The sequence below is a fragment of the Mangifera indica genome, chromosome 1 (genome assembly GCF_011075055.1).
Source record: "Mangifera indica cultivar Alphonso chromosome 1, CATAS_Mindica_2.1, whole genome shotgun sequence".
Lineage (NCBI taxonomy): Eukaryota > Viridiplantae > Streptophyta > Magnoliopsida > Sapindales > Anacardiaceae > Mangifera > Mangifera indica.
In genome coordinates this window covers 20,895,039-20,918,497 of record NC_058137.1, presented here as the reverse complement: position 1 = coordinate 20,918,497, position 23,459 = coordinate 20,895,039, and the positions used below count along the sequence as shown (strand labels likewise).

Here is a 23,459-nt window from a genome sequence, read left to right as displayed (position 1 = left end):
TGTTTATATATACTATTCTATAATCAATGGTTGAGATGTGATTGAAAAGTTAGGCAAGTGAGAACGGGAAGAGAAGAGACCAGATGAGCATGCTTGGAAATTTCCAGGTTTTTGTGACGAATTGTCTTACCGCTTCTTTCTACACGGTTTAGGTCAACGAGAGTTCCCTGAAACCTCCAACGTTGAAAAAGATCCATAGATTTTAGAATGAAACACCTACACCCTTATGTTCGTCAGAAACTATTTAATATTTTAATTATATTACAAGTTTAGAATATTATTTTTTAGGAAAACCCCAAAAAAAAAAAAAAAAGACAAGATTGAGGATATAATAATTATTGTATAGTTGTACGGACTAAGTATTTTATTCCGAAACTTAAAAATTTTTATTTTCATTAACCCTCTTTATTTTGAAATATTATAATACTATTTTATTGAATAAAAATACATAGACAAACTTTATGAAATATTCCGAATGGATAACAAATTAAAATGTTATGAAAATGTACAATTAATTTTATCTCTAATTTGTTATCCATTTTTATATCTTTCCAGATTTATATGGTAAATAAATTAATTACATGTTAAATTAACTCTTCATATTCTTTAATTAATAAACTCACAATACAAACAAGTATTTTTAAGTCCGGATTTTTAAATCTTCAGTGTTGGATACATTTATAAAACAAGTAGAAATTTCGGTTATCGGACGGCGTATCTGAATCCAAACTTGTTTATTTTCCGTGGAAATTGACCTTGACTGTCCAATTTTCTTTCTAAGAGCCACAACTAAACCAAAGAGAAAATTATCATTCAATATAAAAACTTTCTAGATTTCTGTGTTGGGATTTCTCCTTGATAACTGATGTATATAATTTTCAAGTTTTGTATAAAATAAGCTACGAAAATAATAATTAAAATTAATTAATCAATTTTGATATCTATTATTATGAAAGAAATAAAAGTATGTGAATTAGATATAATAAAGTTTTTAATATGGTGTGGTCCATTGTTCGGAGCCTAAGTCCAAGATTATGTTACTGACAATTTTGGAAAAGTGTTCCAACAAACTATGAACTAACCTAACAAGAGAGATTATCTTGATAAGAACTTAATTTAGGAGAATTGTCTAAGAATGATAGCTGAATTTTTTTAATAACTACCTTGAATATCTTATCCCCCTAACCCCCCTTACCCCAGGTGGTCTTTTATATTTGTAGGGATAATAGAGTGCTACAATCTTATTGATTACATTTCAAATTTGACTTCAAACAATGACTTCTTATTATATTACATGGGGATAAGACGTTATAAAAGGTTTGGCTCGAGATGCATGCAAGCATGCATCCGAGGTGATTTGAGTCTTAGCTCAATTCAAATTCATTTAATTCAAATTTAAACCGAGTTTAAGTTAGGAGGTTTAACTCATTTTAAAATAAAACCTAATTTGAGCTAGAGAGAATTTGACTCGGTTTGGCTCATAAGCTAGGCAAATGGTTTGATTCAGTTTGAATTTGGTTCGTTGCTTAATTCAAATTATATTAAATAATTATTAAATAACATTGTTTTATCAATGAGTTAATAATTCAAACCATGAATTTAAGTCATATATTCAAGTCATGGATTTAAACTATAAGTTCGAGTCAAACTTGAATCGAATCATTTTCATTCAAACCGAAGTCAAACCACCTTTAATATTGGCTTGATGAACTGGAGCTTAGCTATATTTCATTCAAGCTAAACTCGAACTAAGGGGTGGTCAGACTCAGTTCGGTTTATATCCACCCCTAACGTCTACAATAAGATACTGTACCCATAGTAGGGTACTAGCTCACAGTAAAACCTAGCTAAGATGATATTCTACAATCTAATAGTGGTATAGGTAAGTGGACTGCATAGTGAGTACTCACATAGTCAAAGTGTCAAATCTCTATATTCGATCCAGTCCAATCAACCTAGCATACAACAATGAGACATAGCTTCCAGAAGATAATATTTTCACCTAAAGATAATATGGTCACACCAATTAGGGATTCAGAGAGTGGTTCCTTAAGACAAAGTGGGATATAATTTGACTCGAGAATTATAATATATAGCCTAGATGTGTTTGAGATCAATAAGAGTATAGATACGAGATATATGACCCATTATCATCCTAATAGAAGTTCATTGATAGACTCTAGGTGACAAAGTTAGTATAGGTCAAGTCAAGGGCATTTTGGAGATTATAAAAAAATTGATAGTAGAGTCTTTTACTTATTAGGGATTTTATCATTCAATCTCCTATTTTCATGTGTGTAGGTATAGGTGATCATGATGATTGCAAAACAAACTGTGGTTAGTGGGCATTGAGCAATGGAGGAAATTTCTATCATTTCAACTATTGTTCAATTTTTGTTTAGGTTTTGATTAGACATAACTGGCTACTTATGTTATGACCATGTTTTATAATGTTTTGGACACCTTTTATCACAATTTCAATATTTTTAATGTAAGGGCATTTTCATATTTTTTATAATTTATAAATGATGTTTTTATCCAAGTTTTTATATAATTAACTTACAAGTTTTAAAATGTATACACGTTCAACTAGTCAATGTTGTAACATTTTCCTCTGAAGGACGATACTTTTAAAGGGGAGTGTTACAATAATGCAATAGATACAATAAGAGACAAATAACAAAAATAACCTTAGGTGTATATGTGGATGTTACATTTTCTGTGACATCTTCTACAAGTCATTGTATAGTACATCAAATGATTGAAAATTTTTATTATTTTATTTTTAAGAAGACGTATCTTACGATACAATACTAAATACAAAAAATTAGATTTTTACTATACAATTAAACTATCATAATTATGATTGCTTAGAATGACTCGAATAAAAATATATTCCTTCAACAAATATTTCAATGACTAGAAAATACCGTATATCACACATTATATAGTTGATTTTTCATTCTTCAACTTGTGAATTATTCCAAGTCAATGGCATGTACTGTTTTATGCAATTCAATATTTTACTTTTAAGGACTTCAAACGGATATCAAAGAGCCGTAGATGCAAAACAAGCTTCAGGATGAATAGATTTATCATATCATTATTTCTTTCATTTTAGTATTGATAATTTAATTTATTTAAAAACTAACTTATAGTGATAATCACTTGAATATATATATATATATATATATATATATATATATATATATATATATATATATATACACACACACACACAAAAACCGTATTGAGCTCAAATACCCTTTGATTCGAGTTTAATTTAAATTTGTCAGACCAACATTAAGAATGGTTCAAGTTCAGTTTGAGTTCAATTCGAGTTTGATTTGAATTTATGGTTTAAATTCATGATTTAAATATGTAACTTAGATTTGTGGTTTGAATTCATGACTTATCGACAAAATGAAATTATTTAATAATTATTTAACATATTTTGAATCAAGTCAAAGGTCAAGTTCAAACCAAATTGAGTTATCTATTTAGTTCGCAAGTCAAACCAAACTGAATTCTCTATACTTGAGTTCGGTTCAATTTTAAAATGACACAAACTTATTAACTTGAACTCGATTTATATTCGAAATAAATGAATTTGAATCAAACAGAATTGATTTTTGAGCAGAGCTGGTTTTCAAACCCAAATCCGCTTAGTTTGAGGCCAACCCTAAACACACTTGAAAAATTATTAGAAAGATATATAAAAAGCATGATATGGTCATATCATAAAAATTTATATTAATTGTATTGTATAATATTGATGTATAATATAACTTTGTAACCATTTTTTCAAACAGATCACATGCACCGCCGAAAGATTATAACAAATATAAAATTTTTGCAGGGTAGGTTAATTTTGTAATTAAATTCAACGGAAGCTAATTAGGTTGGTAGGTTTAGGAAAGAATGATTTTGTAAAAAATTCCACAACTAAAAGCTGATTAGGAATCCAAGGTCCGTAAACTTTCCTTGGAATTTCATTTCGCCAATCAGAAAAATGTAACACGACGTTGAATAATGAATATTAAATGCAGTGTTGTCTCTGTCTGAAAAGGTTTTATTCCAAAATTCTTCAATCAGTGATCCAAAGTGGTACCTGATCATGTGACGGATCATGCAAGATTTATACAGAGTTTTCATGTGCTGCTTCTATCAAATTGAGTTGAAGCTTCCTCCAATTAACCCATTTCACTGGGTTACTGAGATCATGTTGACTAATATTTTAAATTTTAGTTTAGAGATGATAAAAGGAAGTATTTGTTGTTATATTCAGTAAAATTATGTGTATTTATTTTTTGTATATAATCGTATATATATTTATATTTGTCATCACATAATTGAGTATTATTTTATTTTTAATTCAAAATCATTCAATCATATGATAACACATATAAGTAAGTAATGGTAGAATTATATTTTTTGGAAATTAATTTGATGATAGAATTAAATTGTCCACGCAAACAAACTACAAAATTATCACTTCAATAAGAAAATCGAAATGTTCAATCTTTTTAATAAATAAAACACAGTTCGGTCCCCCAACATTTCAAAGTGTTAATTTTGTTTTAATTGCTATTAACATATTTCAAATAAAATTTTATATACATTTTGAGTTTTAAAAGAAGACTACAAGTGTGACCATATATACTATATATGATATGTTTTGGGGATTACCACAAACGGAATCGTGTAAATAGGTTAGAGAATCAAGTCAAAAAGAAGTCAACATTTTCTTGACTAAATCAAGATTTGTCAAGTCCAATTAGCTGCTGCTTTTACGCGAAATTGGAAAGAAGAACCCGTGTGTGCCTCTGCTTTACGCTTAAACGACTCTAGAACGTAGAGTTTAGTCTGCAGGAATTTCGGGTCAGCTAAAATTATTGAAGTAAACATACGTGAATCGTGTAATATGTTGAATTGTTATTACATGTGTTTGACCAATAATATTCGTTTCACTCTCGCATTGATAATAAACTCCCAAAAAAAAATGATAATAAGTATGACTAGCTAAGCCCAGGTTTGATAGATTCAACAGAAAAAGAGAGCACATACTGAAGCACGCATAGATTCATAACGTACAACATTAACACAATAAATCACAAAGTAACAACTTAAGTTGAACTTAATGTTAAAAAATTTAATATATATTACACACTCATGAGTGGTAGCATTGATATATTTCATCTTACATGTTTTGATATATTAGGCTTTTAAAAAAATATTTGTACATTAAGTAAAGCATGCGATATCTATGACATCATTTTGTTTAGATTCCTTTTGTATAGTCTATACTTGGTGAAAAACCTGAATTTCTTTCTTGCATCTTTCCTGGTTTGTTTAGATTTATTGCTACTTTCTTCTTGAACTCTATCATGAGAGCAATGTGATGGACCTTTAAGAAGAAATATTGTTGGTTTCTGTTTTGTTCTCAGTCATGTCCTAGAGGTTTTTTGCTATCCTCTCGCTGGATTGGATGTGTTTAGTCTGTACCCGGATCCTCTCGTTGGAGATTCCTTTGCCTTTTTGTTTATATATACATTTATTTACTTGAAAAAAAAATAGCTGTTGAGAGCACATACTGTATATTAGGTTTTTTCATGGTATGTATAATCTGCTAACCATGGGTGAATGTGTCTCACGCTTATCTCTATGGAAGTCTATGACTGGCGGCAGATGGGCCAGGGGTTGCCGTAGGCAAGGACTTTAGGGACCAGTCGCAATATTCAAAGAGTTCCAAATTCCAATTGCTGGAAATCAAGGGAAACAGGAACGTGAAAACATTTTTTCTGCGTAATATGTACTAAGAAGACGTGGTCCAGGCCCCGTAAGAAGTAATTTATATGATTTGTCCACATAGCTGAGTTGAATTAACTTAAACACCTAATTTTCAATCCAAATTAGTTTAAATTGGTCCATAATATCAATAACAGATTAAATAAATAGTAATATCAAAAGGGTTATTAGATAAACACTATCATTTGAAATAATAAATAATATTATAAAATAAATAAATAAGTCAAATTCGACTTAAACTAACACATTGAAACTTCAATTTAAGTATGAGTCATTCAAGCTAATTAATATATTCAAACCAAACCAAATAAGCTCAGATCCACTCCTTCAGGAACCATACTCAAGCTTTAAAAAAGCCTAACAATTCTCCACGTAATTGGAGCGCTTTGGATTTTTACTATAATATTAACACTTTGCATTACCTAATGACTTTAATTACAACTCTTTTATATTATAAAATATTATTTTCAGTCTAATATAATTAATCTAATGATGAAGATATATGCATAACTGTAATTGATCTTCATAGAATGTGCGTTCAAGTTTCCACACATGCATGTCAAATTTAGATCAATGGTCAGACATTTACTTTTCCTCATGGAATTTCTGGTTTTACATTTAAAGTCCAAAGTTCACACTAAATTTGCACGAAGTTTGAAATATTTGATCACAATCATATAAAGCTCTCTTTATATAAAATTTCAACCAATTTTCATAACCCATCATAATGTTGGTGAAAAAGTAATAGTCTTCGAAAAGTTCAATTAAGGGTACCGAAAAAACGTTTTCTCTACTTAAACAATTTGTGATGTTGATGTTATACAGCTAATTATGCAAGGACATGTTTTAAAGGAAGAGTTGGTAGAATTTGTGGGTTTTGTTTAAGGCTAAAACCCTGTTAATCTGACTCTCTTTGTAATTATGGAATGGAAAATCGAACTATTTCAAAATGAAAATTTTCCATCTTCTGTTAAGTTTTGTCAATAAATTTCATTATATTTTAAGACAAAATTAAGGAAAATATAAAAATACGCTTATAGTTTACAATTTTTTTCACAGATTCGTTACAGATTCACAAACTTTCATTTAACAAATTCATCACAAATTCATAAACTGTCTTTTAACAAATTCATCACAACATCATTGACAACACTACCAGCTATACTGATGCTACTGTTCACCACACCATCACCACCATTTGCTACCAAAGACAAACGGCATTGGTGCAACTCGTGCTCATCTTGCAAATAATTCACTGACACGGAAGTACGAACCACACAAAGTACACCAGTTTGATACCATTAATAACAGATAATATAATGGAGTAAACATGATCAAAACTGTCCTGGGAAAGGGAGAGGAATGGTCATCTACAACTGCATAGATTGAATTGGAGAGACAGTTGCAAGCTCGGATAGAAAATCCGAAAGTTACCAACACTTTTGCTAGGGCATCTCTTGATCGCACCATGAAGGTATATTGGTGATTTATATTGACTATTATTGATGAAATTTTTTAGTCATGTGATATAACCAAGCTGAAACTGCACTATTTTAATCTCCATATTCGGAACAAACATTGGATGTCCATAAGAAAGGAGTAAACTGTGTTGATTATTTTAATGGTGGTTATTATAAACCTTATTCGATCACTAGTTAAGATGATCATACTGCTGAGGTCTAATAGCTAATTTTGAATTGGTTATTTCTGACTGAGACAATGGAGTTCTGCTTACCCTTCCTAAATTGAATTAACTGACCTCTAGGTTTGAGAACACATTGAATTATGGCCTCGAAAGAGTTTGGGCTGTTGGATATATGAAAGGCTAGGATGAAGAATAGTGGAAAGATCATATAGGCCAAGCATAATGAAATTCAAACTGTGACCATCAAGAGAGTGGGGAATGATTTTGAGGTTTGACTTTTGAAACAAACTTTTCTTTTGAGGTTGTGTCCACTGCCTTCAAGCTTGCGGAATTCCTGTGCTGTATGGTTCATTTTATTCTTATATATTTTACTAGGCTTTCATAGTTGCTGAATTGGTATTACGTAGTTTTGTAGTAGAAATTTGCATTAGTCTGAACGGTGGATTGTTTTCTCCATCTAATTTCATCATTGGATTGTTGTCCAGCTCTATCCTATTTGTGTTTATGGTGATCACGAGGAAAACCTTATATATATCTATCTGATTTCCATCATACTGTATATCCCCATATCTTTTGTTTGGAATGGTAGATTTGTTATCTATATGATCCTGTAATCGCTACTAGTTTTCTCTTCTCTTTCTGGTTCCTCATCCACCATGTGTGGATACTGCTGGCTCATTAATGTCTGAAACCCCTTGTGATTCTTTCTTGTATATTCATCGTCATGGAGTAGGCCAAACCAGACACAGAGGAGAAGGTGTGCTAGATAGTGAAGAAACGACTGACACCAATTATCATCCATCAAGTTTCTGCAAGTTGATCTATCTCTGAACTCTTAGTTATTTTGGATTCTGCAAACAATTTGCATTAAAACTACAGGCTGAGTACTAATTTTTGGCTAAAATATTCAAAGATAAAACATTACTATTCACAAAATGTTGACTCTCAGGTGCTTAACATATGTTTATAAATTATATATTGTTTGGATTTTGAACTATGGATTCAAGTGCACACCAAACTGGGCTCAAGTCATCGAAATCCGTAATTCATCAAACTTAAATTAACTCACCTTTTATTCAAGCTGAGTTTTATCGTATCTTTATTTGATCTAGGTTTAATTCGAATCAACATTTACTTTCAATTGAAAAAAAAAAATCTACAAAGAGCTACTGATTATGGGCTCTTAAGTTCGTGGGCTAATAAGGCAAATTAGTGGGCTCAACGTTAAGCTACAAAAAGCCCAACCCAAATCATTCAAGTCCACAATATCCATGGCTGTTGGTAAATGATGAATCTTTTTACTGCAAAAGCAGAATCAAGTGAGGGGAAGAAGTGAGTGGTTGCGAAGAAGTTGAAAATGGGACACACAGGGGAGTTCTTCAAGAGGAGGGACAAGTGGAGGAAGCATCCGTTATTGACCAGCAATCTCCGTCAAGCCACTCCTGGTTTGGGCATCGCTCTTGTTGCTTTTGGCATCTACCTTGTTGGTGAACAAGTTTACTACAGAGTCATCGCTCCTTCTCCTTCTCATTCCCAGCACCACCACAAGTCTTCTTCTGCTTCATCTTCTCATTGATGTGAGGTTAGATTTATATTTTTAAGTAAGATTTTTGGATTTTATAAATTGGGTCTCTGTTAAGTTTAGTGGGTTTTTATTTTTTGGATCAAAAGTTCTCTCTTGCCATTTAACGAATTATTTATGGATTTCCATAGCTTTTATGAAATGGATCGTGAGAAGTTTGGGTTTTTATTCAATTAATGGTGTGATTAGTTTTGATGTTAAAATCTCTATCTTAGCTCTTATAATTTGTGGGTATTGTTGTTATTGTGCCTATGTCAAAGGTTCTGTCTTTGATACTTTATTGTTTGTCAATTGTATCTATTTTTGGTCCATATGTGTATTTTGATTGGTAAAAAAGGTTGCTTTATAATTATTAGTTTTTATGAAATGGCTTAGGTTTGTTGTACATTTAGGGCTTTCACGGTATTCTGTTATACCAATAACGTGCTATTTCTCTTAATTAGTTGAAGAGAGATTTTCATGATATTACGATTGCTTTTGTAGGATTTGCTTTTCATTTCAGGAGTAGCTGTAGTTGCTTCTTTACTTGAATGTTTTCTTGTCTTCCATTTAATTTTTAGACTAGAATTTGATTTCTGGCTTTGTGCTTAACTTAAATGTATTTATTTTAGCATGTTTAGTTGTATGGAGTTCCAAAGTAGAGTTTTGATAAGGCATAGAGAGATTATTAGGCTTGTGATGTGGGGTTTATCATATGCTTATTTCAATAGACATAAGTGATGTTCTCTGGTGCAAAACTGAAAAAGGTTCCCCTACTTACAAGAATTTGTTTAGGATCGAGTTAGTATTATCTTTATCATAAAGGCCTGTAATGTTTGACCTTTTTCTTTTGTTTGGGGTTGGGGGGAAGGAACCAGTTTGATGGAACTAAAATCAATGAAAATTAGCTTTATCACTTATTCAAGGTACAAATGAATACTCAATGTTGTATTGTTAAAAGGATTTAGGAAGTCACAATTTAATTTCTTGGTGGCTTTCTGCTCTCTACTTGATAAACGAGGTCCAAGAGTTATATTTTTTTTAATTATTTGAGTTTTGGAGTCAAGTGAAATTCTGTGATATATAGGTTTGGAGTTCCAATGTTGTGATGGGATTTGTGAGATATTCAATTTGAGATGGGTCATTGCTATCTGTTATTTCTAGAGAAGTCTATCCTTGTGGCTTCTTATGTCAGTTTTCAATTGTACAAATTTAAACAAAGCTTATAAATATATATAACATTACTTATATAAAGAAACTTTCATCCTGTTAATTGCTTTGAATTTCAAAGACAATGTGAATTTTACTGCAAGTAGCTTTTTTAGCTTAAGCTGTTTGATGATTGGGGGCTGTGGGGATCAACAATTCCCTGAAATGTTAAGTTGGCTTTATCACTTTTATTCAGACTTGGGTGAGTGTGCCAATAGGTTTAAATATGCTACTGTGATGGCTAGGTTTCTATACATAGAACTAAATTGAACTTGGCCTTCAACCAATTCTGTGACGTATGTTTATTTCAAATTATGTTGGAAATTAAGCATGCCATTTTTTGTAATTTTGTAAATCAAACAGTAAATAAAATGCATACCTGGATTTCAATTCTATTCATTGGATGATCTGCAGCATCCGTAGTGTTGTTATTAATTAATTTCCACAACACAATTTGTTTGAGTACAGCGTTTTTGAATTCTGTATTTGGGAGACTGTTCTTTTGTTCTGTTTGCAGTATCGTTGGTTCTTGGGGAGGAGAGAATTATTTGCGTTCTCTGTGTTTTGCGCCTGTGAGGTAATAATGGTTATAGAAAAGGGAGATTTGTTGAAAGGTATTGGATGATATGAGATAAATATCTTTAGGGAAGAACTAATATCAATTGGAATTGTCACTAGAATTTTCAGAAGTTTTGCATTACTTCCTGTGATTTTCGCAATGTCTTCCCTACTATAGCAACCAGTTGCACGTTATTGAGGGGCTGCTTTGCTATTTGATTTCATCATTTACGACTTCCTATTTGTGTCTTTTGATAAGGAAATTTTGTGATAGGTTGCCGACAGGAGTATGCACGTTAATTCAATATGATTAAACAGATGTTCTTGTTGGCCCCCTGAGCACTTGTTTGGTTTTGATTTTTTGAACAGGTGGCTGAGAGCACAGATGCTGCCATGGTGGAAGAATTAAAGCTTGAACTGTATCTTTCCCGCTTCGCAGTCTGATTTAATAAGTTTGTAATTGACATGTTCGAGCAACTTTGAATATGAAACTTCTCTGATGTGTTCTGCAGATACTATATTTTTCTCTGTTAATGTGGTAGTTCTTCAATGGGTTTACATTTCTAATAAGAAGTTTCTTCATCCATATGTTCTTGATGAACTTGGCATTGTGGGACAAAATTATAATTATACATTGGTTTTATTCTGAGTTAACATATATTAAAAAAATTTCTATGTTAAAATAAAGGTCGGATTCATGGTACATAACATTTTATTATAATATGGAAAAACCAATTAGAAATGCTGATGAGCGGTATCGATTATTTTCCATCCGAATTTTGTGACAAAACAACAAGGTGTCTATCTTTAAAGTTGAAAAACGATATATTTTTTCATTTCATTCAATTTTTTTCATCAACTATAACTATAAAAAGGTTTTTAAATAATTTTATTTATTTAATTTTAAATATAAATTATAATTTTATGAAAATAAAAGTTAAAAAAGAAAACATTTTTTTGAAATTATTTGAAGCAACTGTTTTTCCTTCTTCTCCAATCTTCTTAGTGCAATTTTCTTTTCCGACCACCATCTCAAGAACTTTTTCTATCATCAACCCCCTAGGCCCTTGATTAATGTTATTTCTTTGTTTGTATTCTTTTATATACCTTTGCTTCATTCGATATGATATACTTTTCTTCAAATCTCAATTTAAATGAGATGATGAGGTGAGACTATAAGAGTCTTTTGTTGCTCCTCCTAATCCATTAACAATTGCTTCCAACGGGGAATGATAAGCAAACCATTTTTTTCGGTGTGATTTAACAAGAATTACACTAGAACTGGTGTGATTTTTATGGTTAAAATCAATTTCTCAAATGGTTTTTTGTTTCAATTTGATATTAGAATCGATTTTTGTTTTAATTTTTCATTTTCAACCAGTGTAATTTTTATTATTGAAATTAATTTACTCTCTTTGACAAAAATTCATTTGTTTTAAATGTCTATTTGAGATTGTTTCACAATAACAAGAGTTGTGATAGTGTTTGTCGATGGTGGCGAGGGGAGCTAGTAAGATTTTCAATGGCACAATGTGGTGGTAGTCTTATTGATGATTAAGCGAGGGGAAGGAACTTGAGGAAAAGAAGAAATGCTCTCTATCCCAACAAAGGATATATCAGGATTCATATGTGAAGGTACAACCGAAAGGCTAACTAGGAAGCCTTGGTTCCTAGTATAAGAAAGAAAGTAAAGCTAGGCAAAGGTCTTTTGTAAGTGAACATGATGAGGCAGTTTCTTCTTGAGTAGGTGCCTTCTTGGCCAGTATGTTTGCTGATAGCATTGTGTCCTATCTACTTAAGGGAACAATCCAACTTGTTATTACACTACAACGAAATTTTCTCCTAATTTTATCATTGGTTTGAAAATCAAATTGATTGGTTCAACTAGTTGAATTGGAAGCTAACTCTAAATCTAGTTGGTTAATATTAAAAAATAATTTATTAGTTCAATTAGTCAAACCCAATCAAAACTAGAGAACCGAATAAACTGATTAAAACCAACATAATTGGGTTTGATCAAAATTTATGATACTTTTAAAAAATTTAATTATTTTTAATAACTTAATTATTTTAGGTTAGACTGAATGAATTTATAAAGATCTATAAAAAAAAAACATAAATTCAAAAATAAAATAAAAATGAAGAAAAAAAATATCTCATATCTATTGAAATGTCTTATATAGGTAATGACTTACAGAATTATGTTTTTTTTCTATATCATGAGGTGAAGATTTTTTCCATCTAATTATTTTATTGAAATCGGGTGAATAATTATCACTTTTTAAAAAATGATATATTCCAATCACCATAGATTTGAGTATCCTAATTGATTTTTTTTTTGTAATATTTTAAGCAAAATATGTTAGTTAATATGATATTATTTTAAAAAATCATTATAATTTGACAATAAATTGAACCGATTAATTTTTAATCAAATTATGAATCAGTGAGACAACCGATTTTATTATCGATCTAGTTTAAAAAATATTGTAATTTATATCTACCCTCGTAATTGCTATTATAAGGGAATGGTATGGTGCGGTGGTGGTGGTAAAAAAAAGCATAAGGCTGATGATGAATATTTATTATCGTTGTCGATGATGTTGAGTGATCAAGAATGAGCAAATGAATCTTCATCATACGAATGTATAATAATATCTCTTCAATGTTTATGTCGTCTTTTTATTTAAAACAGATATTTTTGGTTTTTTCTTTTCTTTACCTTAAAATGTAATGGAATTTACCAGTAGAATTAGAAAAAATTTATTGGTTTTTGAATTTAAAAATGGTAATGTGGCCCTTGTAATTACTTTATTTTTCTTTATTATAATTTTAATAACAGAAAAATGGAATCCTATGTGATAGAAGTGAAGACAATGAAATGTTTTTAACTAAAAAAAATTATTATATTTTATCTAAACTTATTTCATATAAATAAATTAACCATGCATGAAATGTTTATATTATGATACATCATATTATACAATTATTAAAAATAAAATAAAAAGATATTTATCAGTTGACATTAAAAAATAAAATCTTGAAACGGATTCATACGTAAACAGGCCTAGGCCCAGAGTCAGAAAACACAAGGGTAAAACTGTCAATAAGAAAAAAAAGCAAGGTCTATAAGTTTCACCTTGTTCTTCTTCTCAATTGAGCCGCTAGGGTTTTTCCAGTGTGCCTTTCTTCTTCTCTCTAGGTTTTATTAAAGCGCAGCCCTTAAGATCGCCTTCCAGAAACTAGAATGGAAGCGTTTTGAGTCATAGCTGCGCAATATTAACGCCTTATTTTGGGGATTTTCATTAGGGTTCTCCTTCTGAGTTCCCCCTTTTATCCCTCTCCGACGAGACATGCCCTCTACTTCTGGCTTTGTAATGTTTTCCTTTCTTTGAGCTTGAAAGAGTTAATTTTCTCTTTTGCTGTCTCAATTAATAGGTTGATTCGAGTCAGATTTGTATTTCGGAATGTCTCATCCATCAGCGAGGGAGACATTTAAGACCTAACAATTTTTTACTTTGGGCAAGAATGATGAATCAATTAGATGTGTGAAGGAAAGTATTCCTTTTGAACTCAAACTTTTGAGGCATAAATACTTTGTCTGACTTGCCATTAGTTATATTTATGAGTGTGTGCTGATTTTAAGGTTGTTTTTTAAAGGGTCTGTGATGACAAATTGGAAAGGCTTGTTTCTCAAAACATTCGCAGTGGCCGCCTGAGAGCTTTCGCCTTCGCCAGTCTTGAGAGCTTCTGCTGCTTTATCCTTCCTTGGATGTCTGAGTCCATTATTCTATTCAAATCGATTGTTTTCTTAATTCTGTTCTCATTGAATGTTAGGCTTCTTAAATTAATTTTCTTTATCGTCCATCAATTGAATGAATTGATGAAAATAGACTTGATGAATCTGAAATGTACATGTCTCCGCCGATTAGCGTCACAGCCCGTGGGGTACTAGGCTGTACTTGTCATTATTTATCTTTATCAGTGTTTGTTGATTTTTAGATTCTTTTTTAAAGGGTCTGTGATGGCAAATTGGAAAGGCTTGTTTCTCAAAACATTCGCAGTGGCCGCCTGAGAGCTTTCGCCTTCGCCAGGCTTGAGAGCTTCTGTTGCTTTATCCTTCCTTGGATGTCTGAGGCCATTATTCTATTCAGATTGACTGTTTTCTTAATTTCTGTTCTCATTGAATGTTAGGCTGTTTAAATTAATTTTCTTTGTCGTCCATCAGCTGAATGAATTGATGAAGATGACTCTAAAATAGTTAGCGTCACAGCCCGTGGGTCACTAGGCTGTGCTTGAGTCATGGTGATTTGAAGCGTATTTGTGAGGCAGATCTTGGTGTTGTTTCCCAGTGCTGTTTAACTAAGCATGTCTTCAGGATGAGTAAACATTATTTAGCTAATGTGGCGTTGAAGATAAATGTGAGGGTTGGAGGAAGGAATACTGTGCTTGTTGATGCAATATCTAGGCGTATACCTCTAGTCAATGACCGACCTACTATAATTTTTGGAGCTGATGTTACCCATCCTCACCCCGGAGAGGATTCTAGCCCATCAATTGCAGCTGTTGTGGCATCACAAGATTAGCCGGAGGTCACAAAATATGCAGGATTGGTTTGTGCTCAAGCTCATCGACAAGAGCTCATCCAAGATTTGTACAAGACATGGCAGGATCCTGTAAGAGGCACAGTTTCAGGAGCCATGATTAAGGAATTTATTTCCGCAGAGCAACTGGGCAGAAGCCACAGCGCATTATCTTTTACAGGGATGGTGTCAGTGAAGGGCAGTTCTATCAAGTGTTGCTCTATGAACTAGATGCTATTCGAAAGGCATGTGCATCCCTAGAACCAAACTATCAGCCTCCTGTTACTTTCGCCGTGGTTAAGAAACGTCACCACACAAGGTTGTTTGCCAACAACCATCATGACCGCATTACGGTTGACAGGAGTGGGAATATATTGCCTGGCACTGTTGTGGACTCCAAAATTTGTCACCCCACTGAATTTGACTTTTATAGCTGTAGCCATGCTGGAATTCAGGGTACAAGCCGGCCAGCTCACTACCATGTACTGTGGGATGAGAACAAGTTCTCTGCTGATGGACTCCAGTCCCTCGCAAACAACCTGTGCTACACATATGCAAGGTCGTAACCAATGTACAAACATTATTGGTAGCATTTTTATATTCTACACTGTTTTGTAGAAAGCTTTCAAAATATCTCGTCGAGGCCGAGGCTGAGGAAGAAACGTGGGACGCAGACCAGTAGTTGAGCAAGGTCGTAACACCAGGCTTGAGAGCTTCTGCTGCTTTATCCTTGGATGTCTGAGGGCCATTATTCTATTCAGATCGACTGTTTTCTTAATTTCTGTTCTCATTGAATGTTAGGCGTCTTAAATTAATTTTCTTTATCGTCTATCAATTGAACGAATTGATGAAAACGGACTTGATGAATCTAAAATAGACATGTCGGGGCCGGTTGGCATCACAGCCCGTGGGTTACTAGGCTGTGCATGAGTCATGGAGTTTCACCTGCAGCCGGCTTGTCTGTGCACTATAATTTAAAAAATTGTTAATTATTTATTAATATATGGGTAGTCCAAAGAATTAATTTGGGAAACTCAAACTTATTTATTAATTTTATAGAAAATAAAAAGCCAATAATAAATTATTATGAAAAACTTAAATTTATTAATGGTTTTTTATTAATCTCATAAAAAAAAAAAAACTAAAAGATCAATGTGTCGAATTCAAATTTATCAATTATTTATAATTAATATAGGATAAAAATCAAAGATTAATATGGAGAATTTAAAAGATATTAACAAAAAATAATATTTATTACAAAAATATATAATTAAGCGGGCTGATTTGTCAAGGGTTTGTTAGGACACCATCCAAGGATTGTTGGGTTATTATGCGGGCTTTCAAATTTTGACGGGCTGGCCTGGCTTGTTAGGCATAGTCTGACTTGTTGATGTGGGTTAGGTTGGTCTATGACATTGTCTAATAGTCATGGGCTAAGTTGGGCTTTTAATGGGTAGGTTATTGGACTTTTAGTAGATTAGTAAGCTTAATTTTATATTTTGTTTTTCTTATAATTTTTTTTTAATTTCTTAGATTTTTTTTATAACATTAATGTTAAATAATTAATCAATTTAATTTTTTCTATTAATTTTTATTTTTTATAACATTAATAATAAATAATTATTAGGCTTTAGTTTTTATAATAATTTATTACTTTTTATTTTCTGTAAGATTAATAAATACGTTTAAGTTTTTTATGTTAAATCTTCAAATTTTTTATATATTAATATATAACTATTATTTTTAAATATAGTGACTGACACTTTGACGGGCTGACCTGTGTGTTAAACTTCACACTTGACCCCGTGGGCTTGGCATAATCTATTGTAACAGGTTATGCCCCTCCGACTCAGGACAATTTGAGAGTACAAGAAGAGAATATTAAATATTATTAAGATAATTTTTTTAAATAATGATAAATATTTATATATAATATAAAAGTAACTTGTTAATATTTTATTATATTTAATCCAACACAATAATTATTCAAACTTATTAATTTTTATTTTATAATATTTTATTTTTTGAAAATAAAAACATTATATTAACCACGCACATTCTTATTAAAGGAAACACAATATTATTTTATAATTGTAATAAAATATAATTAAATAATAATATAAAAAATAGAAAATAGATTTTGAAACTAATATTTTAATTCCATTAACCAGATAAACCCTTAGAATTTAGTCATTTTTATTGGGAAATTTCACCATCTGAAGAACAAAATCAAAATTATTACTAAAGCTGCAAAAATGCGGGAGGAAACATGGTCTAAGAAGGAAATTATTATTAAAAATTCAGAATTAATTTTAAAAAATTTAGTACTTTATGCAAAAATAGAATTAGAAGCCATGTATTTAGTGACACATACTATAGGAAGGAAAGTGATGCTATGTATAAACGAATGTCCGAGCATCCAAAAATAGACGTTATTCTTTGTACAATTCACATTCATTACTTGCAAAATAACCGGCTAAGTAGTTGTAGAGGGTTACACATTTGCCTCACTGTTTGACCTACTCAAATGTATTGGTTCAACCTTAAAAGGACAATCTAGTTCGAGTGAGATCCTTCACTACAAAACATATATATATATATATATATTCGTTAAAGGTTCAAATATCTATCACAACCTTCAGCGAAAAATGAACTGAAGATTCCTGAGTTTATAACAAAAAAAATCTTTTCATTTTACACAAAATCAAACTTGCAAATTCAACATCATCATGAGGGGGAGTTTTTTCATGTATCACACAGCTTTCACTTGTGCGAATTCCATCACTATCATTCTCCTCAGCATTCTAAAGGAAATTGACAACTCACAAAAAGCAATAACTACATATTTTCAATCTGCTGGCTAACACATCTATGTAACAAAGAAGAGCCTACCAATTCAAATTTACACATTAAGAAACATGAGACCACCTTATTTATTCTCGTTGAGTTTTTTGCAACAACTTTCACTATTAAAGCATAACAAATTGGACTTGATATTGACTTATTTCACCCATAATTTCACAGCTTTGATTTTCACAAACTCATGAAAGCAACAACACTTGGTCAGTAAAGAATCTAAAGATTGATCAAGTTTCACATGTCAAACATTTGCATTCAATTCTACAACCGCCTCGTTTTCATCCAACAGGCAAGCAAAAATGAATCACAAAATCTGCTCTAACATTGAATATTACATGGCTATCTGATCCTTCATGTTGTCTATGTTTGTTTACATATAAACGACAAGTTAATGAACGATACAAAGTAAGAAATGCAGATGAAAACATATAATGTTGAATACTGATTTAATTATTCACTTGTGTTGCATATTTTCAAGTTCAACATCTTTAAAGTTCTGGTGTTGACTGATATAAAATAAATAAGTTTATCAACAAGTGTCCAGCTACAAGTTAGAAGAGATGTGAAAATGAGGAAAACACTTTCAGCAACATCAAATCTTGGAAAAAAAAAAAAAAAGGCTGTGATTTCATCATAGCTGTAAAAATAGGTTGTGATCTCATTTATTTACATATTACACAGAGAAATCTTACGGTTCTGCAAATCTAATTAATCTCATAAACTAGAACCAATTCCAGCTATAAGAGTAGAGATTACAGAAAACAAGGTAAGATAAAGGTTTGAAAATCAAGCTGATGGTAAGTATCAACTCTCACTAAAAGCTAATTTGAACATCAAGATAATTAAATCAAGCTTCTTTATATGAATCATTCACACAAATGACTCTCAGGCACATATTTTAACAGCACAAACAGGAAGAAAAGGGAACTTACAGGCCACTGAGATCACTTGATAATTCAATATCTTCTCGATTGACTTCAAAAGAACCTTGATTTTTCTACTCTGCTAAGATTATAGGTTGAAATCCCTCAACCTTTCCCTACATGTTCATTAAATCCTCTAAACTTACAAGCTAATCTAACAAAATTGCGATTATTTTCTAGTTCCATCGTTTCCCTTATCAGTAAAAATAAAAGGAAAAATTCATCCATGCCTCAGCAAATTTATTTTAAAATAATGACGAGAAATCAAAATTATGCTGATAAAATCTAAAGACAACACAGTTTTCTTCCATTGGATGACAAAAATCAATCAAGAACATGAACAAACTGAATCCCCACACCTCTTCTAATCAATACCCAAAAATTGATACATAATAAAAACAAAAGAAGCAGCTGCAGCTATGTTTAATTAATTTGTGTACATTGTGGATTCATCAATCAAGAAAACCCGTCTGACGAAACACAGCATTTCTCACCTGCCGCAGATCTCTCCCTTTCAGAGTCCTCCCGACTCCTTCCAATACCGAAAACGTCGTCTTCGGCGACATCCCAGAGCCCCTCGCTACAATCTCGTGAGGTGGCAACATCTCATCGTCTCCATCCTCCTCATCTAACTCCAAAAACCTACTATTCCTCCGCTTCGCTATCGCAATTGACAAAACCGGCACGTTCATAGGTGCCGAGTGCTGGTACTTTCTCATCGGCATCGATTGCGACCTCTCCATCTGCGGTGGCTTCGGCAACGTCGGAATCATCTTCGCTGACGTCGAGGACGTTGAGGACGATACAGACGATTTGCGGTAGAGAACCGGACGATTATCGTGCTCTGGTAACGCCGCGAGAATTCCAGAACCTTGCGTGAAGGATTGCAAACGGTTGTGATTTTTGACCGGGGAGAAGACAGCGGTTGGTGTGGCGCTGGCCCTAGTACTGGTAGTGAAAGTACTTGATTCCGTTGAGTCGTCGCTGGTCCATAAAATATCATCCTCGTTCAGCTCGTCATCGTTGACTTCAGAGGTGGTGGAGGTTGAGGAGGAGATGCCAAGGAATCGATCAGAGGAAGGGGATCGGCGGTGACGGAAAGTGGGGTCCATTCGATTAGTGGTTCCACCGAAAACAAATAATTAGTGATTTTTGTGAAAAATATAAAGGAAGAGTGATGTGGCGGAGAGTCGCAGAAAGTAGAGCGAAGAAGTGGAGTGTGGAGTGTGGAGTGGAAAATCGGAAAACAAAACAAATATAAAATCAAAGTAATAGTGGGAGTTGGGCCCACAGGTCGGTTTCAGGGATGACGTAGACGATGTTTTTGAGTCTCGTTTTTTCGTTGGTGGGGTCCAGCTGAGTAATAGACGTCAACATCAAAATTTTCGATGACTTATCTTTTCTGCATATGCAGAGGATCCAAAAATAGTAGGCGGTTTTGGTACTTTGATACTTTCTGCTCTGCTTTCGGTTACCCAATAAGCTTCCGCCACGTCATTGGTCGGAGAATATTGACGGGCACCGTATTTTGACCATGTAGAATTTCTAAGTCAAGTTTATGACCCAATAAGAAGGAAGAAATTAAAATTTTTACCTTTATTTTAATTTATATATATATATATAATTTATTTAAAAAATTAAATAAATATAATAAAAAAATTAAATTTATTTTTTCAAAATATTCCTCTTGAAATGACCCATACAGAGATTTTCTCTTTTTCTCTGTAATTTTTCTCTCTTCTTCATCAACGTTCAAGTGATGACCCATACAGAGAGATTCTCTTTTTTTCTCTATAACTTTAGAATTATACTGTGAAAAATAAAACAAGTACTCAAAAACAGAGCCAGTGCTTCAAAAACAAAAGAAAGAAGGAAAAAAATTGAAAAGTGAAGTGGATTTCAGATTAAGAATTCTTCGAAATAAAGATATAAAACAAAAAAAGTTACCCACCAAAACTCGACCACATCCACTTCATACCTTATATTAGACTTCAGCTACTAGAATGATCAAAAAAGATCATTTGATAGGGTTTTAACTAGAAGAAATAAAGAATTAGCATCACTAAAAAAAGTTACTGGAAAAAAAAGGATTAGCGTACGCTAACCCTTATTGTAAATAAAACGCCAACCCTTTTAAATTTTTTTTTGTTTAAAAAGTCTCAAAGCGAACTCTTTTTAAATTTTTTTTTAATTTTTTTAAATTGAATTTTAGTTTAGTTCAAATTTAAATTAATTTGATTTGATTTGATTAATTTGAAATTTGATCCGAATTTAAATTAATGGAATAAAAAACAGAAAAAAATGACAATGACAATTTTGTAATTTTTTTTGTAACTCTTTGTCAAGACAAAGAAAACAATACACACATGAATATCAGATTGGAATAAACAAGCATAAAAAATAAAGGAATTGAATGCAATGGAATAAAACAGAAAAAAATAAATAAATTTACTAGGGTCCGAGAGGTTAGCATTAACTCGAAAATGCCAACGGTTGGTATTAACGCCAAGGGTTGGCGTAATATTAACACTAACCTGCTCTTTGTTTGAAATTTTTCCTGGCCTATATTTCGGTATTTTATAACTATCACTATAACATTAAATAATATTATAATAACTTTAAACAATATAAATAATATGAAATAATAGCATTAAACAATCCAACAATATGAAATCACAATAAAATTAAATTTTTGTCTCTCTCTCCCTTATGTCCAAATTGAATATTTTATAATGGATTTTTCATGAGTTTTATTATTCAATCACGTGTCTTCTTCCATTAATAAATTACTTTTTTCATGCTGCAATGATTCCTTCCTTATTAGAGAGTTGAGGAAGAAGAGAAAAAAAGTTACTAAAAAAAAAAAATCTTTGTATAGATCATTTCAAAAAGGGTATTTTGAGAAAGTAGATTACTATTGTGACATATTTATTTAAATTTTGAAATAAATGATATTTATGTATACACAGATTAAAATAACACTAAAAATTTCAATTTCCCTAAAAAGTATGACTTAATTGAGTGATTTAAAGTAGGTTTAATCATTAAATTACAATTAAATGATGCGCTAAACAAAGTTAATAACTTATTTAGTCTTCCCGTTAATTGTAACTTATTATACGTATAATTTTATATATAAATAATAATATATTATTATATAATTAAATAATTAAAAATAACATAATATTCAATCATATTATAACCATGTAAAATTCCTAAGTCAAGTTTCTGGAACCAATTAAAAATATGACTTAATTGAATGATTTAAAGTAGATTTAATCATTAAATTACAATTAAATGAAGCGCTAAACAAAGTTATAAACTTATTTAGTGTACCCATTAAATGGAACTATTATATATATAATTTTATATATAATTAAATAATTAAAGATAACATAATAAGGGATGGCAATGGGGAGGGACGGGGAGAGGATATCAATCCCCGTCCCGTCCCCGTAGGAGATATCAATCTCCGTCTCCGCCCCGTCCCCGTTACGGGGATAATAAAGAATCCTCGTCTTCTTCCCGCAAAGAAAAATTTTCTCTCCATCCCCTCCCCATCTCCGGCCCGTACCCGTGGGGAAAAATCTTCTCCCCATCTCCGGCCCGTACCCGTGGGGAAAAATCCCCTCCCCATACCTGTAAATATAAATTTTAATTCCTTGATGCATTTCAATAAATAAAATAAATCATATTCTCCCAAAATATCAAAAATCCCCTCACCATACCTGTAAATATAAATTTTAATTCCTTGATGCATTTCAATAAATAAAATAAATCATATTCTCCCAAAATATCACTTGCTACAAGAGCTACAAAATATTTATTATTATTTTAATTCAAATACAAAGTTTTCATAAAATATAACAATACGCAATAATCAATCTCTTCATTAGTAACTCTTCATGTATGTGATTTAGGGTAATTTTATAATAACATTAAATTTAACACTTTTCATTCACTTCAATTGATTTTATCAAGTTTATAATTCGTTTTTTTTTTTTTTGTAAAACCTAGTGGATTGACTGACTAAATTTTGAAGTTGAAATATGCTCAATTTGGTGCATTTGCATTTTATGATAATGAGATTCTAGGGTTTTTTTAATATATTAGATTAATAGTTCAGAAATTAGTAAAAGTTGTAATTGATAATTCAAAAATTAGTAAAATTATAATTATAATTTTAATAAATCATAATGTAAAAATTTCTAGAACTTAATAGTTTAGAAATTATTATATTAATATATTAGATTTAGGGGGTGGGGTGGGGTGGGGTGGAGAGGGGAGGGGCGGGGCGGAGACATATGTATCCC

At 31.6% G+C, this 23,459-nt stretch overlaps 2 protein-coding genes, 3 non-coding genes and 1 pseudogene across 5 annotated transcripts; 5 read left to right on the top strand and 1 right to left on the bottom strand.

The window, feature by feature from the left end:
* Positions 1-8,789: 8,789 nt before the first annotated feature.
* On the top strand, positions 8,790-9,035 carry LOC123209042 (NADH dehydrogenase [ubiquinone] 1 beta subcomplex subunit 3-B-like; the record flags this gene model as incomplete). Its single annotated transcript, XM_044626760.1, has 1 exon — positions 8,790-9,035. A coding segment is annotated over one exon (240 nt), but the record flags the coding sequence as incomplete, so codon positions are not given.
* Positions 9,036-13,938: 4,903 nt separating this feature from the next.
* On the top strand, positions 13,939-16,218 carry LOC123193524 (annotated as a pseudogene).
* Positions 14,299-14,396, top strand: LOC123196153. The gene has a single exon (XR_006497618.1). It is a non-coding gene; the product is annotated as a small nucleolar RNA Z266 (small nucleolar RNA).
* LOC123196177 lies at positions 14,442-14,565 on the top strand. Its single transcript, XR_006497627.1, has one exon. It is a non-coding gene; the product is annotated as a small nucleolar RNA SNORD14 (small nucleolar RNA).
* Positions 14,798-14,921, top strand: LOC123196212. Its single transcript, XR_006497637.1, has one exon. It is a non-coding gene; the product is annotated as a small nucleolar RNA SNORD14 (small nucleolar RNA).
* A 3,380-nt stretch (positions 16,219-19,598) lies between the features above and the next one.
* LOC123221967 lies at positions 19,599-20,258 on the bottom strand. Its single transcript, XM_044644960.1, has one exon. It carries the CDS (start codon positions 20,256-20,258, stop codon positions 19,599-19,601), a length of 660 nt encoding a protein of 219 aa, XP_044500895.1.
* Positions 20,259-23,459: the final 3,201 nt, after the last annotated feature.

Bases quoted from the DNA above. Each gene is read 5' to 3' on its own strand.
- LOC123221967 (XM_044644960.1), bottom strand. From the start codon at position 20,258: ATGGACCCCACTTTCCGTCACCGCCGATCCCCTTCCTCTGATCGATTC.